The 23023-nt window shown below is 35.8% G+C and overlaps 1 protein-coding gene across 1 annotated transcript in view; it reads right to left on the bottom strand.

Moving 5' to 3' along the window:
• NRCAM (neuronal cell adhesion molecule) overlaps nucleotides 1-21454 on the bottom strand; it is a 54949-nt gene extending 33495 nt beyond the window's left edge. Inside the window, 9 exon segments of the mRNA XM_042872454.1 lie at nucleotides 907-1050; nucleotides 10430-10561; nucleotides 11997-12181; nucleotides 14136-14247; nucleotides 16527-16583; nucleotides 17029-17199; nucleotides 17577-17699; nucleotides 18582-18778; nucleotides 21352-21454. Coding sequence (XP_042728388.1) covers nucleotides 907-1050; nucleotides 10430-10561; nucleotides 11997-12181; nucleotides 14136-14247; nucleotides 16527-16583; nucleotides 17029-17199; nucleotides 17577-17699; nucleotides 18582-18720 — 1063 coding nt within the window. The 5' untranslated portion in view covers nucleotides 18721-18778; nucleotides 21352-21454.
• Between the last annotated feature and the right edge of the window lie 1569 nt (nucleotides 21455-23023).

Here is a 23023-nt window from a genome sequence, read left to right as displayed (position 1 = left end):
TGAGGAAATATAAATGTAGTGAAATTTTCATCTGAAAAACAAACACTTGTTTCCTATTTACAATTAATAGGGCATTAAAGCTAGTGGTTTCAATTGGAAAATTTAAAGTAGAACATACTTCAAGAAGAGAAACTCCTGGGAACAGAGTGAACTATATAATTACAAGAAAACCTCCAGGCAGAAAGAAGGCATTTTTGGTGAAACACCTACAGTTTTGAACAGAAATCCCAAAATGAGGTTCTTTTACTTAAATAACTGTCTCTTAATCAAAAGACCTGCCATTTCCTTCAAGAGAGTCTTTAGGGGCCATCCTTCTACTATTTTTGTTAAATTCAGTGGGAAGATCCTGAGGCCACAATATTTCATAATGTGAAACATATCCTTGGAGGCCTTCAAGACTAATGCATAATCATTTCTCCCTGCAATAGTAATTTATAGACCATCTTTAGTTTAGCAGTGCCTTTTCCAGGGATTACCTGAATCTGGGATCACTGCAGGAGTAAAATGTGGTCTATACTGCAGTTTTCAAATGTAACAAATATTTAACAGTCCCCAAACTCCAGCAAATACATGAAAGTGCACTGAAACATTCTATCCTAAGGAATATTAATTCCTACCTTACTTGTTTATTTTTTTTTACGATTTAATAAAAAAAAAAAATCTTCCAGATTTCTCAAGATTCCACAATTGTGCTTCTTACCAAGTAGTAGTGAAAGACAAATTCAGGAATATCCTACAAAAAGAAACCCCAAGATATCTGTATATGGGGCTTTTACAAGGCTCAGGAAATATATCAGTTTCCATATACTAAAAACCTCATCAAATGCTTGGGCAAACAATCCATGTAATAATAGAAGACAAGTGAATAATCAAGAAGACTGAAAAATACAAGCATTTTTTTCTTACCAAGAACATTCACAAATGCATTTGCCAGCAAGTATCCATACTCATTAGAAGCATTGCACTGATAAACAGCACTTGACCGCTCTTGCACAGCAGAGAAAATGATGGTATCCCCATCTACCTTTCTGCTAGGGTCTTCTGGGGCAACTGTTGGTGTAAAGAAAAGAAATAGTTCTTTCTCTTAAACTGAATTACATGCTTCATGCTACAGAAAAGAAGATATAATATGTGAGACCAATACGCCATTTACTCTGTTTTCACATTTGTTCACTGTGCAAGATCTGAATTCCAGAATGATTAAGGAAGTTCTTCCAGTTCTATACCTGTTATATACCACAATTCAGGGTGGTAGACTTCCTTTTTTTAAAGGTTTTTGTGTTTGTTGCTTTTGTTGTTGTGTTGTGTTTCTTTTTGCCTGAAGAATCAGAGGTGAGATCAGATTTTGCACACAAGAAGGAGGAAATATACAGATGCAACAAAATTCAGGACACTACAAACACTATCTACAAAAATAAAGAAATACTTCTGAACATCAAAACAAAACTGTGTTACAATTGGAACCTTAGGGCCCCTAGAGTTTAATTGTTAAGCTTTTCAAATCTGTTTTTATAATTATCTAAATTATTTAGATAGTCCATTTCAAACTATCTCAGAGTAACACAAAATCAAGTCTTCACAAAAGCAGTGACAGTAATTCAGTAGGTGGCACTCTTTCCCTTATGTAATTATTATGAAGTGCCACTTCTCCAACTATTCCATAGCAGCAAGAGGTGTGTCAAAATGCTCTTGCATCTCAGAATCCAGAATATAATTGAAAATAAAAATTTGAGATATAACTGAAGAATAATTACTATCAGTTATGATACAACTGGAGTCACAGAGGTATAACAGAATTAGCTCATAACGCTGCACCAAATAAAAATGCACAAATTATAATTTAATGGTTAAAATAGCTAAGTAAAATCTATCAAAACATTACTAATGTTGATACATTGGTGATTTTATTGCTATATTAATATGAAAAATAAGTGAATAAATAAGAACACCATTGTTTGTTTACATCGATATAGACACCAATTATTGGAGTTTGAGAAAATAAGGGCGTATATGGAAGACATTTTCATATAAAAATATTCCTGATTTCTCTGGATTCATAGAGAAGATCAATTAAAAAAATTGACATGGATTTTCTGTAAGTGACTGTACCTTTTGTTTCAGATAGTATCTCAGTTCTCAACTCATAAGTGCCATGTTCATTACAGGATTAATGGGCTGATAATAGTGGAGCAGTGAGTAACCCAGCAGGCAGTCTAGTCACCCATGAGAAGCATTCTGTATCTGCACACACATCACCATTACGTGGAAAATGTACACAACCATCCCCCCAAAAGGCAGAGGCTCATGGCTCCTTCCTGTCCCATGCTTCGTGTATCCCTCCAGTGTTGATATATCTCATACTTTCTAACTTACAGGCTTGGTAGGACCCCTCATGAGGTAAGCATTGAGTTGTATAAAAAGAAGGGCAGCATCTTCCCTTCTCACTGTTTCATTTAGGGAAGAGATATCACTCTTCAACACTTCAAAGAAAAGAAAGGGGGTGCCTGTTCTAAGGAAAGTGTTTTAAGTCATGGGTCCAGGAGAAAAGAAAAAAAGAAAAGAAAAAAAAGTATCAGGGTAGTCAGCCCTTCATTTCTTTTATCTAGCTACCTGCATGCTGAATCAAGAGTGCTGTGTTGAGACTGGCATCTACTGTGTGTTTTCTGACACACCTAATACTTCCAGACAACACAAGCACAACCTACATGTCTTTGCTCATGTACTATACTGCATCTTGCTGGGCCAGGCCCTAGAAGGTAGATGCTACATTACTCAACTATAATCCTGCACTCACACACTGCTTGTCTGCCTTCATGAGTACTCTGGTCACCATAAAGAATGGCTGCACAAAAAGGAGAAAATGCTTTTGATGTATTTGACAAACTGACAGGGAAAGCTGCAAAGAACTACATGATAACTAAAATGGATGTGTACAGCTGGGCATATGAACTGTAAGGATTTGCTGTAAAATTTCTGCTGTTGTAATGTATAGCTGAGCATGTGTTCTGTATCAGACAACATTCAGTCTCAAAATCATTGAGTCAAATATAGCTTATTTGTCTACAGAGGAGGTAAGGCCTCTGTGAGATACTTCTGTCATAGTTGGCTATGAGCATCCTGAACGCTGTCTGTCTTTCTGAACACATGCTCACTCCATTTCACAAAATTTTGACAGCCCAGGCAACTATTTTTCCTCAGTATGTTTAAAGAACTACTATGGCTCTTATGGGAAAAAAAAAAAAAAAAAAAGAGAAGAAGAAATTTGGTTTCTGAATAAAAGCAGTTAAAACACACCTTTACATTTAAAATAAGAAAAAAATTCCAATTTTTTTTTTAACCCCTTTTTACTAAAGTATTTAATTTTCCTGATCAATTATTTATTTGTGCAATCTCAGGAAGCTAAACAAAAGAAGATCAAAAGAACTGTAAAATGATAATGCGGTCTATAATATAACGTTATTAGTGCAAATAAATGATACAAATTTCAGCCTAATAAAATTCTAAAAGGACACTTTTTTTTTTTTTTTTTTTTGAAGAAAACTAGTAGGTCATGAAATAATTGGTTTATTGATTTTACAATTCCTTAGCTCAAATCCCATTTTCCTTATGGAAAACTGGAAGATAGGATCCATTGTTGGAAGATTTTGTTATTGTTGTTATCATTTCTAAAAGCTTAAAAGCAGAAAAATGTGGTCAGACTGATGGAGGTTATGGAGCCTCTGTCCTTAGGGAAAGTCAAAGTCTGAGCAGACACAGCCTTGAGCAACTTGATGCAGATAATACTCTGCTTTAAGAAGGCATGTAGGACTAGATGATCTCTACTTCCTTCCCACTTTTTTATGATTCTGTGATTTTAAGATAATCTAATTAAAAACACAGATTGACAATAAGAAATTGCTCACTGAGAAGGAGGTATACACCTTCAATTGCTATTCTGAAATTTATTATTATTAGTAAAAAGGCTAATAATTTTAAATTCAGAAATGATGAATCCGATACTGTTACACCATTCTGAAATACAACAAAGTATGAGCTCCAGCTGACCTCAGATATTCTCAGCTCTGCTAACCTAGAAGTCAGGTCCCATAGTGCGTAGAATTAGGTATTTTTTTTGTCATTGCCCAAGAAACATGATGTAATCTAAGGTAATATATCTTTTTTTCCTTTTTCCCAGAGGCATACTGTAGATTACAGTCTAAGTTTGCGTATAAACCCTTTCTATTCCATAGTGAAAATGCTGATGTCATCTTCAGCTGTTGTGGAGATTCCCTCTGGCTGAAAACAATCTGGAGAAGAAGGAAATGAACTTACTTGCTTGATTTTCCTTGTATCAATGGGAACATAAAGAGCTTCAGCATGAATAAGGACTAATCTTACCCAGATCAGTAACATGTCACAGAAAAATAAAGTAAGAACTTTAATTTAATTTTAATTTGAGAAGAGCAAAAAGATTTACGATTATCTTTAGGTGCCTGCATTTTCTTTCATGCTATCTTCAGCAACTGATGTCATCTACCTGGACTTGTGCAAAGCATTTGACACTGTCTTGCATGACATCCTTGTCACCAAATTGGAGAAAAATTGATTTGATGGATGGACCACTCGCTGGATAAGGAATTGGCTGGATGGTCAACAGCTCAGTGTCCAAGTGGAGACCAGTGACAAGTGGTGTTCCACGGGGATCAGTGATGGGACCAGTGTTATTTAGAATCTTCATGAGTGACATGCACAGTAGGATCGAGTGCACCCAGGTTTGCAGACAACACCAAGCTGAATGATGCAGTTGATACACCAGAGGGAAGGAATGCTATGTAGAGGGACCTGGACAGTCTTGAGAGGTGGGCCTATGCCAATCTCATGAAGTTCAACAAGGCCAAGTGCAAGGTCCTGCATCTGGGTCGGGGCAGTGTCAAGCATAGATACAGGATGGGTGCAGAATGGCATGAGAGCAGCCCTAAGGAGGATTTGGGAGTGCTGATTGATGAGATATTCAACATGAGCCAGCAATGTGTGTTTGCAGCCAGAAGGCCAGCCATATCCCAGGTTGCATCAAGAGAAGTGTGACCAGAAGGTTGAGGGAGTGTGATTCCGCCCCTCTGCTCTGTTCTTGTGAGACTCCACCTGGAATACTCCATCCAGTTCTGGAGCCCCCAACACAAGTAGGATGTTGGAGCAGATTCAGAGGAGGCCACGAAGATGCTCAGAGGGCTGGAGCACCTCCTCTATGAGGACAGGCTGAGAGAGCTGGGGCTCTTCAGCCTGGAGAAGAGAAGGCTCCAAGAAGACCTAATTGCAACCTTCCAGTATCTGAAGGGGGCCTACAGGAAAGCTGGGGGAGGATTTTTATAAGGGTATGTAGCAACAGGATGAGGGGAAATGGCTTTAAACTGGAAGAGGTGGATTTAGACTAGATGTCAGGAAGAAATTCTATACTGTAAGTGTGGTGGGACACTGGAACAGATTGCCCAATGAGGCTGTGAATACCCCTCCCTGGAAGCATTCAAGGCCAGGCTGGATGGGACTTTGAGCAACCTGGTCTAGTGGGAGGAGTGGAACTAGACTATCTTAAAACTCCCTTTCAACTCAAACCATTCTATAATTCTATCAAAGTAATGAATAAAAATAATTACTACTGCTATGTATTCACAATGACTATCTGCTCGTTGAAAAACGTTTCAAATAGCAATTTTTATTTTTTTAAGTTCATGAATAAGATCATTTCAGTGTAGGAAACTACACAGGAGGAAGAGGAGCTGCAGAATTTGATACCAATGCAGGAACAGAAAGTCTGTTGTTTAAGCTGATGGTCTCTCTTTCATCTCTTTAGTAAAGCTGAATTTTCATTTTGCATCAATTTCCTAGTGATGCTGAGAAAATTATATTAGATTTTTATAGTGAGCATCTCTTGCAGTAGTTCTACTAATATTATAATTCTGTCCTTAAGTTTATGGCCAAATAATAGTTAATGTAAATAGTGCCTGAGATTACCACTAGCTTTTAACACATTGTTTTCAGCTCTGATTTTAGAGATATCTTTAAAGACCCTGTTACTGTTGAAAAATATTAAGAAAGTAAAGACAGCTGGGTTTTTTAGGATCTTATGGTCCTTGCATAGTGATGACCTTCAGATTCTGACAGTATCAGGTGATCACTTTTATTCTAACTCTTGCTAAAAATAATCTACAAATTTTCATGATTTGCTTTTTTCTCCAAAAATTTATGTTGACAAGAAATTTTCAAAAGAAGGAAGATCTTCCTGTGGTTAAAAATAACTGCAGTTGGGAGACTGAGGTGGCAGTTCAGAAGAACTATTTGTAAAATGTTGTACATCTGTATTCTGATGGATTAGCTATGACAACAGAAGAATGCCACAGGAACAGGACGTATTTCTGCACAGATGCATACAGCTCCAATGGTATGCTGCAGGTTCTGACCCAGGCGAATACTGGACTATGTTTTCAGAGTTGGGTAAATCTGGACAAAAGCCAGTAGAAAAATAGTGAGGATGAGCAGTATAGAGCATCAGAAAGATTTGAAAACCTATAGGGTCATACAAGACTGAAAGTAAGCAAGAACAAGAAACTTACGTAATTCAACTTTGCTTTACTCTATCACCTACAGCGAATTCTCAAAGACTTAAGTCTGGAAGAGACAGAGCAAGAAAAAAGTGCCCTTTTCTTAATAATCTCACATGATTCTTGGTAAAATATTTTACAGTCATCACTGCAATCCTTGTTCCAGGGCAAGCTTTTGATTTTAATCATACTATTAACACCAAAGGGATGGCAGGGTATTACCCCCACAGCCACAGCTGTATTTTGACTATCTGTGCAGAATGAAAAAAAGCTGCTTATCAGAGGTTTTACTATCTACTGCAAGCCCTAAGCCAGATTCATCTCCTTGGGGCATCAGACTCCAGCAGGTTTCCCTGCACCCTCCATGGCCATCATAAGCAGCATGTGTGTGTACTCACACAGAGCATGATGGACAACAAATCCCCGAGCCAGGGATTATCAAGGCCTTTCTTGAAGGAAATTTAAGGGCTAATGTTTCTCCATTCACTTCAGTATGGTTACTAATGGAGACTAACTCAAACTAAGATTCAATGTGAAATGTGATATGAACAAGTGAAGAACGTTTTGAAAGCAAATAAATAGTGCCTTTCAGTGCACTACTTTGTTTAAATCTAAGTGTATTTAATATTTAATAGTTCATCATGAACTATGAACTACTGAACCAATAAATTAGTCTTTTGTGCAGTGTTTGCAATGTCTTTCTGCAGTCCAATTATGAAAGCGCTTCCCCTTCCCAATTAATCCATGTTGTTACTTTTTTAAAAGTTGAGATACTTTACGCATGGCTTCCCTTTTGTAAAGCCATGTTGAATATCTGAGCACTAAAACACAACGGATTATGCAGCAGTATAAATAATGCAGAACTCAAGTGTTAATTGAAGCGCGAGGCAAGGCAGAATCATGGCCTGAACTTTCAATTGCTACTCGCAAAGTAATTCTAATTGACCTCAATGGGACTGTGCATGTGGGTTCAAATTACTCCTGTGAGTAAACATTACAAGGTTAGCTCTTTATCACTCCAATACACCCAGAACAGCTTGCTTTAAATTTAAAGCATTACTGTCCAAAAAAAATGTTCTAAAAGATTTCAAATAAACTTAAAATCTTCCTTTAAAAGTATCACTTCATGCTGAGTAATATAACCTAGAACATTTCGCTTTTTTTCATAGATGCTTAAAGTACGTTAATTTTTTATTTATTTTGATACAAATCTGGTCTTCATCTTTCTTCCTTTTTCCATTTTTCCTTTCTCTTTCTGTTATTTAAGGCTCACTCTTTCACTGAGACACGGATGGACAGCCCTTTCTTCAACGCTCCCCCTCCCAGCCTGAATGTATTACAGAAAAACAAAACCGGAAGAATTAAGCATCTCCCAGTTGTGCTTTCCAATAGAAAATGAAAGTATTGCAAACAGATTACTGGGCCACAGGAGGCACATTGTGGGATACATGATGACAGCAGGGCTTTGAAATTCAAATGTAGTTCTTTTTCTTTGAAATCCTGCCATGGGTGTAGCTCTGTCAGCACTGCCCTGAAGCTGAAACAGCTGCTTTAGTTTCCTTTTACAGTGATTTACTAATCATTCAGCTGGGAGAGGGGCTCAATTCTGCCATTTAGTAACAAGTGAACAAAAGGGCATACTGTACTTGGTAGTTTCCATATCAGCTTTTTGATAACTCAGAATAACACAAAATTACAAGAATCTTAAGAACTGCAGTTTCTGTGATCATGATGCTTTTCTCTCTTTGATGCTCTGACAGATTCAGTGTCCTGGAGCATCCAGTGAACTTGAACTTACATATTTAAGATGGTGAAATTTCAGCCTTCCTCAGCAGTGAAAGTGACCTTTAGCGTAACGCTTAGCTACTAAGTTATTATTTGCTGTATTCTTTTGCCTTTCCTTTTTTTTTCCCTCCCTCCTACTGAGGTTGAGTGGTTAATTTTATTAAAGTCTTTTAATTTTTCCTGGGTTCCCTTCAATAAAGCTCCACATACTGATTCCTCAGGGCCAGTGAGCCAATATATGCTGCCCTTGCTTTTGGAAAATTTGGTGGTATCATGCACCTGCTTCCAAAAACTTTGTATCTCTTAATGTTTTACTGCTACCCTGAAATGCTGCAAGATGCATTGCGCCTTTTCTGGAAAATTTACTTGTTTGTTATTTTAATAGCAACTCCTACAGCTTTGACAAGGAAGCAGTACAAGGCAAAGATGCTTTTCACAATCATCAGCAAAAGCTGTTATTAGTCAGGAGTGCTGAAGGAGTAAACTATCCGCAAGACAAAAGTCTCCACCAAATAAAGCAAAACAAGATTAATGGCAACTATATACAAATAATAAGGATGTTGAGACTACCTAAAAGCCAGAAAGGTAAGAACAGGATAGGTACAAAAATTCAAGCATAAAGCAGAAATGCTCATTTATGTACACACAGCATGAACAAGACTACTTTGCTATTTTCCTATTTTCCTGCAGTACTTACCTTTGTTCGGTGAGACGAGTGATAGCTCTCTGAAATGGTGCTTAATGTGAGCTTACATAGTTTTCTTAAACAATGGAAGCTTCTTTTTTGACATCTCAGGCCAGAGATCTTAACTTACACTTAGGTAATACCTCTGAAATAGGCTCTTGGCTAAATAACTGTTTCAATACTTCCCCTTATTTCATCCTTTTGGTACAAAAGATGAAAATGCAAGACTCTGTTGGCTTCTGAGAACTACTTTGCTATTACAGACATACTTGTGGAAATTAGAATCATGGAGTGTCTTCTGTAAATACCTTTAGATTTTCTTCAAGTTGCATACTTTTCCCTGCAGTTTCAGATCTCATGTATTGCAAATATTTTGAATATATCTAATGTAAGTTCTTGTTTGCCTTTTGCTATTTCCTATATTCTCACTGTAGAGAGATCTATGTGACACCCACTTTTGGTGCACATCTCAAACACCTCCTGAAAATCCTGAAAGTCACAGTCATACAATCAATGAGTCAGAACAGTCCAGTATTTTACAGTACATTCTCTCTCCCTTTTCAAAAGGAAACAGGGTGGATTGTTTTTATATTGCTTTATAAGAAAGGAAGGATAAAGCTAGACAAACCAAGTGGGATTTAAGGATGGTGGCCATGCTGAGTGCAAAACAACTGACAACACACTGCAACACCCTCTGGCAAGCTCTTCCCAAGTAAAGTTGTGCTTTATGTAGCAGCTAACATGTGTTTGACTTAGTCATCAATTCTGGGATGCTCTTCTTACTCACACACAGAGAAACAACCATTTCACAGGCTTACAGGTTCCTTTTCTTTGACATCTGATTGGGACATGTTGTTTTCCAGGCACTTGCTCATGTACCTGGTCAGTTTTGCTGCTGTTTTTTTATGTGCTGAAGCTTCCAACATAATCTAATCTGCAAACCCTGCAAAAGTGCTCTGAATATTCACAGGAGTGATGACTTACATCATCTTTTTGATTTAGACACAAAATGTGTATCTCTGGGGCAGCAAATGAGGGAATTGTTCAACATGAATGCCAGTGGTGGAAATGATACCTCAGTAATACTCCTCCAAAAAGAATGGTACAGCTTTGTTGCTATGGCTCTCTGTAAGCATGCTACCAGATGGGATAACCAGGTGTACGTTCACAAATCCAGTGGTCTCAAGCACATTAAATGCACATTTTGTTATTACATCTTTAGCAACCACAGTATTTTTAACACTTATAACTCACTTATAATTTGTTATTACATGTCAGGCAAAAAAAATCTTCAAACACATGTTCCTCATTTATAATTTTTATAAAAATTAACACTTTTTGTATTTCCTTATTAACCCTCCTGCAAGGTAGTTAGACATCTTACTTGCTATGGGAACGCCATTTGTTAACCAGCTTATGCTAGGTTTTGGGTTGCCATTAGCTCTGCAGATCAATGTCCCATCTTCTCCAGGAGATAAGACCAAGTTCCTGGGTGCTGTTATCCAGTAGGGGGAAGCTGGAGTTAGGAACAGAAACACAGCAATCATTTTCCAAAATTATGTACTGAAAACCATGAGGCACAACAATGGAAATAATAAAATAGTTCAAACTGTACGTATAGGTATAGACATGCACTTGCATGGTCAATTTTTTTTGTACACACGACATTCAAGGATTATATGATAAATAATACTTTCACTAAACTAAGCTATTGAACTGCACTAAATAGGGGTTAGCTTTTTACTTCAAAATCCTGGAATAAATAACAAAACATTCCTTCTTTCTTATAGGGCTACTCATTTTTAATAAAAAATTGTCTTTCATTAAGACAGCAAGATTTATCTGACTACGGCATCTATAGAGGCTAGAATGGTCTTTTGATTAATTTTAGATATATCCATGTTCTCAGTAGTTAGACTGTTAGAACTGAAGTTAGGATAGATTATACAAAAAGATTTCATGTCAAGGGTGAAATTTATAAGTGGCAAAATCTTTGGTCTTGCTGAATTCAGTGGGTGATTTCAGTAGGGTTAGAAGTTTATGTGATACACTTGAAAACACACAAAAGAGATCAAAACGAACAGAACACTGAGCTTACCAAAAGATTTGCATCTATGTCATCATTTTGAATTAATTATTTTTTACAAAAAAAAAATATCCAAACCACATCTATGATATATTATCACAATTTGCAATTTAACTTCAGATTTTAGACTGATAGATATGTGCAAACAAGTCTTCTGTTCTTGAAAAGAAGGCTAAATACAACCATAACAGGACGTTGGGCTGCTGTAATGTAAGTAGCTATTGAATATGCAAAAGGAAGCACTACAAATGGTTACTTAAATGCCCCATAAGCTGTTTTTGCAAATTTTTTGTTTTAGAGTACTCAAAATATACTTACAGTTTCTATTCGGACAAAAATATTGTGGTTTTGGAATTAGTAAGACAATAATTCAGACAGAAAACATCAAGGAAACAGAAAACAGAAATGTTCACTGAGGGAGGAAAGGGAGCATGAGATGACCAGAAAAACTGAAGAAAAATTTGGGCTATATGAATGGAGAGGAGAAAAGACAAAATAATAACGAAGCAACGAAGAAGAGAGATGTGGAGGAAGATAAAAAGACAACAACGAAGGATAGAAGCAGTCTAATGACAGTTAATCAAAAGATCTAAAATGAACATAGCTAAGGAATTATTTTACCGGTGTTAATACAGCCCCAATTTAGCATGTTGCTTGACAAAGTAATATAAGAAAAAGAGAAATGGAAGTTAGAGGTGGTAAAGCCTGTTTGATGGCAGAATTCAGTTGGCTTATTGATCACTTCACCCGTTATTTTTTACTGTTATCATCCATCCTTTCAGCAATAATTTACTATCCAATAAGCATATTTCAATCTTGCATTCTTGATGTTGACAGTATTTTATTAAGATTACTTAAGTATTACCTTTTACAGTTACTGAAATGACATGATGAGTAGAACCTAATATGTTTCTTGCTATACATTTGTAGTTCCCAGAGTCAGCTTCAGAAACATCTATAATCTTGAGAGTTTTCTTGAAATTTTCAAAAAACGTTCTGTTGGCTGGCAGTTCACCACCCTCTTTAATCCAGCGGATTACTGGCGTGGGTCTGGAGAAGCAGAAGTGCAGATCAAATTAAGGGACTGGTAACAAGGAAGATGAGAATTCTATACTTGAAGATATATTTTATAAACAACCTATTTAAAAGACTTTACTCAGATTTGTGGTACATGTCCAGCAAACGTGCAAAGTATGCCAGCATTTGTTTCGAGGAAACAACAAGCCTCACTAACACTGTCAATCACCATCTGTTTGTAGGCTTAATAATTACAGAATACACTTGTCTGCTGATTAATCTTAAAAACCTTGATGGTTAATAAAAGGATACAAATGTACTTCATATCTTGCTGCACCTACACTTTTTATTATGATTACATAAGAGTAACTTTTGATAATGATAAGTTTACAACTGTCCTTTGAGCAATATTTTAATATTTTAATGCTTCACAAACATCATAAACACAAATTTGTTAGGAAACAAATCTTTCCTATGAGAAAGAAAAAAAAAAAAAGTCAGTTCTGAGTCAAGTATGGCTACTTATCACTGCACTGTGTCTAAATCTTGGTTGTGCTTCATGTCAGCCACTGAAGTCAAAAGATTTTCAAACTCATGCAGACAAAAATTAAAATGTGTTGCTTACTGAGTAGAATGTCTGCTCCAAAACATTAATGAATCAAGAGGCCTGAATCTGGCCTCTTGTGGATAACAGTGTAAACTTCCCTCACTGAATTATTAAGAATAAAGTTATGCAATATAAATATTACAAAGACACAAATCCATATAAAGCATGATATTTTAATTTTTCCCTGTTTTTATAGAGCCATTTTACTGGAGTCTGGACCTCTGATTAATTTATTGCCAGGTTGCCAAAAAACATAACCATATGGTGGATGAAGATTACAAGATCTGATTCTATTCCCACTCACAGTTGTGGTTATGCTAGTGGGGCTAATGCATGGACACCTGAAGAGACCAACCCTTGAGGTGCTTAAGGAACCTTTGGATGTTTTGTTGAAGGATATGGTTTGTGAGAGCTGTTGAGGATTGGTGGACTGGGTGATCCTGTGGGTCTTTTCCAACCTTGGAGATTCTACGATTCTATGACCACAGCTGTGACAGAAACAGTGCACTGACCCCTACATCAATCTGTGCCAAACTGTACATGCCCATACCCTCTGGAGTTTATGCAAGTGAATACCTCTAAATGATGTTGTGTTATATCATTTGCTGGTTTACCTCACTGCTACGTCAGAGTGATCTGCACTGAATGTTTTTGTGCACTGTAAATATATTTATAGTTTTTGAAATAAATTGGTACTGAAAATTTTCCAGTACTACAGTATCTGAACCATTTTCTTCCTGAGAATGAAATGATTTAAGACCAAACTAGTTCATGAAACTAAATTGTTCTTTGGTAAATTTTCACTTGCACAATAAGCACTGAAGGCAAACATGCATTACACTGAAGAAATGAGTACCAATTAAACTCAATTACAATGAGAAGTTGGATGTAAATCGCTGAAGGTATGTTCTGACAAGTCCCACCTAGATGATCTCCTAAGTATTTATTAGCATACATGAGCAGCCTTTTCAGATTATATCAGTACATTCTTATCTTTTTTTTTTTTTTTTCATTTATGCCATTTGAGAGCCTAGTGGCTGTATAGTTAGCAAGAAATCAGACTTGTTTCCTGAAAGAAATTCTTCAGACATGGAGACAAGCATCCAATGTTACCTTATGACTTTTCTTGCTCGTGTCCTAAAAGCAGAGGCCATCTCAAATATTTAATAAAATGAGAAAAACATTTAAGTTCATAGCTGGCTTTAAAATCTGCTGATTTTAGAGAAAATGGAAGACTTCCTTCAAGTCCTCTTTCCATTTTATATTTCTGTTTCTTTAGATCCTTAAGATTATAAGTGTTAACTTTTTAATTATCTCTGGAAAATTCTCCACCAATACTGTACTTCTGTTTAGAAAAACATGGAATAAAAAGTCACTCACAATCCTGCTGCAATGCATTCCAACAAAAGAACATTTCCTCTCAGTTCCACTTTGTTACTTGTGCTGCCTGTTGGTGTAAGAAGGACTGGTGGCCTTTCTGTAACTGGCTTGGCTGGAACAAGAAAAGTTAAAACAATTAATTTCCAGATTTTATTTTAATAATGATCAAATGCACACATCTATTCTCACATTTTGGACATAAATTTTGATACATATAGTCCGTTTAAATAAAAAATATCATGTCACATAAATACACAGTTTAACAAGTTAGGCTTTTGACAGACATACCAGAATCATATTTCAACCTAGTAAACGCTAGAATTTTGAACACACACGTGAAGAGAAGGCTCAATGCAGCCTTTCAGTAGTTGGAGAGAGCTTACATACTGGAGGAAGACTGACTTTTTACATGGGCAGACAGTGATAGGACAACGGGGAATGGCTATAAACTAAAAGAGGAGAGATTTATGTTAGATGTTAGGAAGAAATTCTTTATGCAGAGTGTGGTGAAGCACTGGTAGAGTTTGTTCAGAGAGGCTTTTGATGGACCATCCCTGGAGGTGCTCAAGGCCAGGTTGGATTGGGCCCTGGGCAGCCTGGTCTGGCGAGTGGCAGGAGGGCTGAAAGAAAATGGTTTTTAGGGTTCCTTCCAACCCAAGCCATTCTATGATTCTACAAAAAAACCTCATTTGTTTGCTGAGGGCAGCTTTTGATACATAGGGTTTACATAAGCAACTATGTACGGATGCATACTGAGCTTGACCTGCCGCAGTCTGCAAAAGATTGAAAGTTACCACAAGTTTCTGGGCTTCCATCAAAACACTAATAAAGCAAAGTAACTAAATTCAGAAATATAAACAAAGTTGTCAAGAGGTATGCTTCAGTTTCAAATATGTTTTGTTCAGCATTTTCTATAAAATGTGAGAAATCTCTAGAAATTTAGCTCTGTCTTCTCCTCTTACTATATACTCAATCTAAATTCCAACCATTACCCTCTCTGGTAATAATGGAACACTGATTGTCCACAAGAAGTAACCATAGCAAACAGATAGCTATAAGACCCGTTTCTGACATTATAGTCAGTATTCTGAAATCTACTATGTTGTCTCATGTGCCTCCTTGTCAACGTTCTTTTAAAGTTATTTTAAAATAAAGGATCAACTTGCCCTAAAGTGCAGCACCAGTCTGAATCACTATATTAACCTACGGTTATTTAGTTTTGTTTTTTCATGTGGACAGGGCCAGGATTTATTGACAGACTGACATAAAGAGAGCACTTAATTTTAATATGGTATTTGTCATGAATTCCTTAAAAGTAGTACCTGAGCAACTTAAAGTTGGGAGCAAAGCATAACAAGCACAGTCAGTAGTCACGGGCTCTTAGTAGTCTACCCAGTTTCTTCACTTCCAAAGATCACTGTCTCATTTTGCAAGACTATGAAAATTCAAAGAATTCTCTCGTATTTCTGAGTTGTGAACCAATTAATTGTGCTCTTTACTAACTATCATTCTGCACTCAGCTTCATAGTTATTGTTTGTTCTTGAATGAAAGCTTATTTTTATGCAAAGAATTAAAATATTCTGTGTCCCTGATGCAGTTCAGATTATAGTAAGTTACAATTTAACATACACATAGACTCACTTGACAGAAAGACAAAGCAGAACAAACGTTATGCATTTATTTCAAACAGCATTAAGTGGGGAATTCCAGATGCTCAAATGCTGTGGCATCAATCTTACCCCACAGTCAGCCTTGGTAAGCACAGATACCTGTTCATATGGATTTAATTTGCAATACACAGAGCACCATTCAACACAGATTAATGAAAAGTTCAAACACCAAACAAACAAACACATCTTTTCCCTGCAATGTTATTTACACAGATAGTATTAAGGTGTTTAGATTTTAATCAATTTCAGTTCAGTTTGACATTTATGAAATACATTAAAAATGAATGGTACATTCAAGAAGTTATTAAATATAAAGTGTATCTGTTAGATGCTTAATTGTTGTTATCTATTATGCAGCACGTGATATTGAATAGTCCCAGTGATAATGAACAAACCAAACTAATAGTTGGAGAAAAAAATATTAAAAAGTAACATAATTCAGAAGCAAATAGACAACTTGGAAAATCCGCCCCAGCGTGAAAGGACTCATTTATCTTAGGAGCTGGTATTTTTTATGAGACATATATTACAGTAACATTAAAACATTAACAAGTTGAAAGGACTGTGCAGTCCATTTTGCATGTATTATCACCAGTACTAATAGATACCTTCATTAGAAATTGAAAAGGAAGCAAAAGGTTAAGCAGCTACGAAGGTAAAGTTAGTTAACTAAATACTACTGTGAAACAAGGAGTATCAGTGAGGACCAGTATAACTCACCACCATAAATATCAGTGTCACTCAAATTAGCAGCTATAGTGTCATTCAATGAATCCACTGAAATAAACAGAATATCATGAAGAATGCATACAGGAGGGATAAATCAAAGTATCGGGAATCAAAAGGTGATGTTATGGCCACGGTGAGTTAATCAAATGATTGATTAATTTATTTGGATAGTTACAGCCGTAACAGATTGATATTCTTCACTATGAAAACCACTTAAAAAGTTATTCTTACACTATGTTTTTTCAATCATTCAAATCCTAGAAAATGTTTCTTCAAAGGACAAAGCTTAATAAAAGGAAAAAAGACAGCTTTTGAAACAGATTATACACCAAGAAAACTGGAGATTACATTTTAAGCTTTAAAAAGTAATGCAATTTCTTATTCAGAATTAAACCAACAAAGTCTCTAGCATAAAACTACTAAAATTTGACAAGTCACCTGATAATTCTGGATAAACACCATGCATGTATGTATTAGGTGATGCAATACCTACTTGAAAAGACTTTTACAGAAATGGGTTGTTTCTGCTGTATAGTTTGTGTATGATTAAATCTCGCATAGCAGATATAGTCCTCACGGGTGTCCTCTGGTTGTACATTAGAAAAGTAAAGGTCTCCATTGAGACCTTGGGAAACTCTTTCACTTTGAGGCAGTCTTTGGAAAGCTGAGGAAAAACAAGAAAACATTTATTTCAACTATAATTTCTCTCTATTGTTACGATCTGCAGACTCCACATTTTTTCCATTTTTCTTTTGTAGGTCTGTAAATACACAGACCTTCTGAAATTTTCTCTAAAGCTCCCCTGTCTTTCCATTCTTCCCCACTGTGTTAATCCACAGCTTACATTAAGATCTCCAGCTAATTCTGGCTTCATGCTTTCAGGCTGCATGTTTTCTAGTTTATTCACTACAGAACTAGAAAGTCTGTATTTTAACTTAGAGGGAAACTCCATCACCTGTGGCCTTGGTAAGCAACAGTCACCTACATAGAAAAATTGTGCAATGTAAACATAAACTAAGTCTATATAAAAAGCAAACTCACCATTATCCATCCAAAATATTATAGGTGGTGGTAAGCCAACAGGAGGTCTGCAGTTTAGTACTAGAGAATCACCTTCCCGAACATGATTTGGTTCTAGTTTTTCTTTTGTCCACAAAGGGGACCCTATAGAAAATAATTTTAACACACACAAACTATGAATTGAGAAAAAAAAAATCTAGAATTTAAGGAAGAAATGCACATAGAATTCCAGAAAATGACAAGAACTAAAAGCATCAGTAAGTAAAGTTTTAAAATATTTACTAAATATTTAATTTTGATTTTTTAAATGTTTTCATGGGGGGAAAAACAGAGTATTTAAAATAATTTTTACAGCAATAATTCACTAAATGTATAATCACTGATTCAAAATAGTTTGGCTAATCACCAACGGATCTACAAAAGTATCAGAAAATTTTAATTGTGATAAACAAAAAGTAATAATACTCGAAATGAGTAGAAAAAAAAAACCTCCTGAAATAGTATTACAGATGCTTTAATAAAATTTGTGAGAATGGAACATTTTAAGCTAAGAAGTCTGAAAAACTGAAAAACTGATCTGAGAAAAGCTGTAGAAGCAGTTTGCAATTACTTTAAATCTTTGAGCTTTATCTGCTCTGAATTAAAGCAATTATAAAAACTATGGAATACACCCATCAGAAAGAAAGCAAATGTTGCCTGTACCAGATAGGAGCATTCAGGATTTAAACTTTTTATTCCAATTTTAATTTCATAAATACAACTCAATTTTAAACATCTTAGATCATGAAGTTATACTAAGAAAAAAAATCAGGAAAGCATTTTGGTTACTAAATATTCTAAGGGATTTGGGAGAGGCTTCATCAAATCAGAATATTAGCAATTATACAACGCCTTTCTAATATTATCACTTTGATGAGTTAAAAGGTTATCTTTTTAAGACAAAAGAAGAAAATGAAGCAAAATATCCACAAGAAAACAAGCAAATGTAAGACATTCATGTTTTATTCATATTAGATTTTAACTTACTAGATGGCCGTATAACAATATTGTTGGAAATGGCTGCTCCTCTTTCATTCCTTGCTGTACACTGGTACACTCCTTCATACGCTTCTGCCTTCACACCATTCATAATATTTACAACAAGGGTTCCTGAATTTGGCTTCATTGTTACCTGTGCATCTTTATCTATATCAAAATGAGTTCCATTGCGTGTCCAGGAGAAGCTACATAATAAAAGCAAAAAGAAAAGTTGCTTCTTGGGTTACCACTTGTAGATTACAAAGATAAATTAAAAAAAAAAAAAAAAAAAAAAAAAAAAAGTCATTTTCAGTAATAAATGGTATTTATTTTTTAGCAGGAAAGCAAGAATTGTTCCCAAACTAAATCAACCACTAAAGTAAATATAGCTCTTTTTTAATACAAAAGATCTGGCAAAATTCTGAGATAACAGACTTGGCTTGACTTGTTAACAGAAACCATTTCAAAGCCAGCAGTTTTATTTTAAAATTACATTAAAAAATGCAGAAGTTAATCGTATATAAAAAAGAATTGATTTCTTTTCTACTAAAGACGATACAGTAGCATCTGCTAGAACTGATACTGCTAAAGCAGCATTAGCATTTCCATTTTAAAAGCTATTGTTGAAAGGTTTTATAAACCTGCCTTTAAAAACTGGCTCTGGGCTGAAATGTGTCATCTCAGGGCCCAGCAGGAAACCGTTTCTCTTAATTGGTTTGCTCCTTTTAAAGTTCAGCATGTGAATTAAAGATTGCAGTGAGTTTGGTTCCTTTTCACTATTCTAACACAAAAGTGTCATTTATTAAATGAAATTTTGCAGCCTGGTAGTCCATAATTAATCTGGTTTATATTGGTGTTACTCAAAACAGAAGATGCTTCAAAAGTAGCCACTAAAAATGAAGACTATTAGAACTCATTTAAGAAACTGTAAAAAGCAAAGATTCACAGCATGCAACTTACACTACTGCAAACACTGATTCTTTAATTTTTAATTAAGGTTTTTAATTTTTAATTATGATTTGTTAACGGTCACAAGTAGGGTTACACAGAACTAGACCAATGCCTGTGAAGTTTTGAGCACTCAGTTTTGGATACTGCAAATGACAGTTCTCATACTTTTTACATGTGAGTAGTGTTTAGGGGAGGACTTGGGTGCACAGTGAATGGAAAGTGAACCTGATTCTCAAGGCTCTGCAGGTAAAGCTGCAGAATGCAGAGTCTGTAGTCTCCAGATACCAACAGACTGAGGAGTGTGGGAACTGTAACAGCGTCAAATGAGAGATGGCACACCCCTGAAATTCAGGTACATAAAAGTCAGAATCTTTCCAGTTCAAGCAAAAGGTAGCAGCACATCCATCAATCTTTGTGCCAGCTCTCACTAATAAGAAGTCACTGTGGATTAACAAAACAATTCACTGGCTGAGAAAGCTGATCTTCAGAGCTTTGAAGCAGTTAAAATTACAATATGCATTTGCAGAACCAGATTCAAGACCAATGGATCAGGTTGTTTACTGAACTAATTTATTTGGCTATCTCATGTTTTTTAAATTTGCAGAACTAAGAACAACCTATTTTTCTCCCTTATAAAAGTCTGCACTTAAATCCTGCCCTTTCTTCTGTCACAGGAGAACAAGACAGTCACAGATTTGATGGGAAAGGTGAGGCTGTACAGCAGAGAGCCCTGGAATAGCACTGATATATTCAGTCTCGTGGACTGTGCTCTTAGCTTCTTTGGTAGATCCAACCCAAAAAAGATACTCAAAAGAGGCATCTGCAGACGTGGCACAGATGTCTCAAAACATACAGTAATCATTCTGTCCTCCAGGTCAATGCTCAGAGTCTTGAGATGCCAGCTAACCTAAAATACTTGTAAAAACAGCAGCATTGTGGCATTCCACCATTAACAGAGCACTACAAAGGGTGAGACTATCACAGAAAATACACTTCTTTGCCATTTTTCCACCCAGTATAATGACTATGGTCTGAAAGCAACCAGAAAGAATAATGTAGAAAAACCCTGGTTATTCACATGAAGTACATCTAATGAGCTCAGTGTGTGTCTGAGAAGTAATTATAGGTTAACCTTGTGAGTAAATTGTAGTGTAATACTACTAAGATACATACTTCTGTTTAGTGACCCAGAAATCAGAAGCAGTTACTAGTAATGACAGAATAAATCACTGCTTCTGCTGCTTCCAGTGGAGGTATTCAACATATATTAGGAGCAGAAGCTCCTAATTTCAAATACTGATGCTGAGTATTAACATGGAATACAATCAGGAATCTGTTCTGAACATAGCATTGCTATTTTTGTTAAGCACAGAACTCAAGGTTATGAAATACATCTGGTTAATGAAGGCCTTATAATTTAGATAACAGATACTTAATAATCATATCATGATACAATATGTATGTATTTCAAGATGAACTTCATAAAAATGAGTGTTTTAGAAAACATTAAATTTGAATTCACTCTGAATTTATTCATCGTGGATTCTTCTTAGATGCTCTGCCTGAATCAGGATTGGGTTCCATCTTATAGAAGGCATGCCTTCTCCATAGGCATTTACCTACCTGCTCCTTTAACAATCTAGTATTACTTTGTTTTTGTTAGAGCTCTGAGGTGAAAATAAACAAACACACTACAATTACCTGATGACTGCAGAAAAGTTCAAATCTCAAGGATAAGAATAGTCAAATACATGCCACTTTCTGCCAGCTGTATAAATTACAGGGGTGGGGGTACATGCATATTTAAGCAAAATAAGTCACTACTAACCTAGGAGGTGGTTTTCCTTTTGCTTCACACTGTATTACAATATTCTCTCGAGGGTCAACAATGTAATCTTTTGGAGACTGCTGAGTTATCGTTGGAGGTTGAGACACTTCATTGTAGAATATAAGAAACAGAGAGGAATTTAATAATATCTTAAAATAATCAGCAAGACAAATTTGTAAGATTTTGGAGAAAGCAGAACTACAAGTAGCAAAATCATCAACAAAAGCATTGGATTAAAGTATCCTTTGTATTTGGAGGCTGACGCCTTCTCCTCCTATAGACCAGTGTTGCCATTAACTTCCAGTTGAGCTGTATCACTTTACAGGGGGGGAGAATCTCAGACAAGAAGCTTTATGGATATCATTTCTACTCATCAGATTTCAACAGATCTTCATGAAGTTAATGGACACTTGAATTCTAAGTCCAAGACATCCCAAATGAACAGTTGTGAGATATAAATCCACATAAAACGTTTTTAACTCACAGGAGGAGAAAAAATCTCTATATTGCTTTTGCTTGTTAAAATATTTGATATATTTGTATATTCCCTATGGTTGTAACCTTTTCATAGCTTTATTGTGCTCAACATATTGAATTAATCTACAAAGCATGCTTTGAGGAACTACTTTTCAGGAGTAAAAAATGTTAGAAATAAAACAGTGCATAAAGGATGTCAAAAATAGAACCTAAGAGTTTCCAAATAGAGAAAACATGAAGAAAAAGTCTAGTACCAATACTTCTAAGATAAAAATAATACAAATACAGTCAATCTCATGAATTTCCCCAAGAGAAACAAATATTTAATATTTGTGATTTATGGATAATTTCAAAATTAGTGACATAAAGCGACATCTATTTGTTTGACAAAGTGGATGATGCCTACCTATTTAAAGTAGTTTATAATCTATTAATTATGTGTATTTTTCATAGATAAATGCTGTTTGTGACATTAAGATAGTGAGAAATGTGACTTCCTCAGCATTATCAATCTGTTTATAGAGTGGTGTCAACTAAAGGAAACAGTTTAATAACATCCTTGCTAACATCTTGTGTAAACTTTAGCAAATTGTCCAGCAATACATTCTGCTAGTGCTCTGGGGTCATTTCTAGTCAAAGTATTTCAATCATTAGAGTTATCTCTGTCCTCATACCTCACTCTAGCTAGATAAAGTTATAAATCTGGGACTTTTATTTTAAGCCTTCCCTACAATTATATATGGAGAAAGAATTCTGAAGAAAGAGATAGTGGTCTGTAAAGCACTGCCATAAGAAATCGCCAGAAAGAAAATTCAGATCATGGCATGCATCATAACGAGATGTAACAGGTAAGCAGGGAAGAACAGGCCATGCACAGCTAGGTTTTGCTCTTCTTCCTCACTGCAGAGGAGAAATGTGATTAAATAATGATGGCAATGATGTTAATTGATGATGAGTTTTTGTGTACTTAGAGAGGCAGTGAAGGTAGCCCTTTTCCCTCTCGAAGTCAGTTCATGAGTCAGTACCAATCAGTTGCTTCTGTGGGAAAAGCAAGAATACTCTGAAAAGGGACATGACATGAGCAATGAACCACATATGGTATATTCCACCTGATGCACATAAAAGACCTGAAGGCTGCCTGCTATGAACTGAACTTAGAACTCATTAAATTGACCAGGACACCAGAGCTGCATTA

The sequence above is a fragment of the Lagopus leucura genome, unplaced genomic scaffold (genome assembly GCF_019238085.1).
Source record: "Lagopus leucura isolate 7727_CA_CO unplaced genomic scaffold, USGS_WTPT01 Super-Scaffold_100008, whole genome shotgun sequence".
Lineage (NCBI taxonomy): Eukaryota > Metazoa > Chordata > Aves > Galliformes > Phasianidae > Lagopus > Lagopus leucura.
The sequence above is the reverse complement of the archived record's forward strand: the minus strand, read 5'-3'. Positions and strand labels throughout refer to the sequence as shown.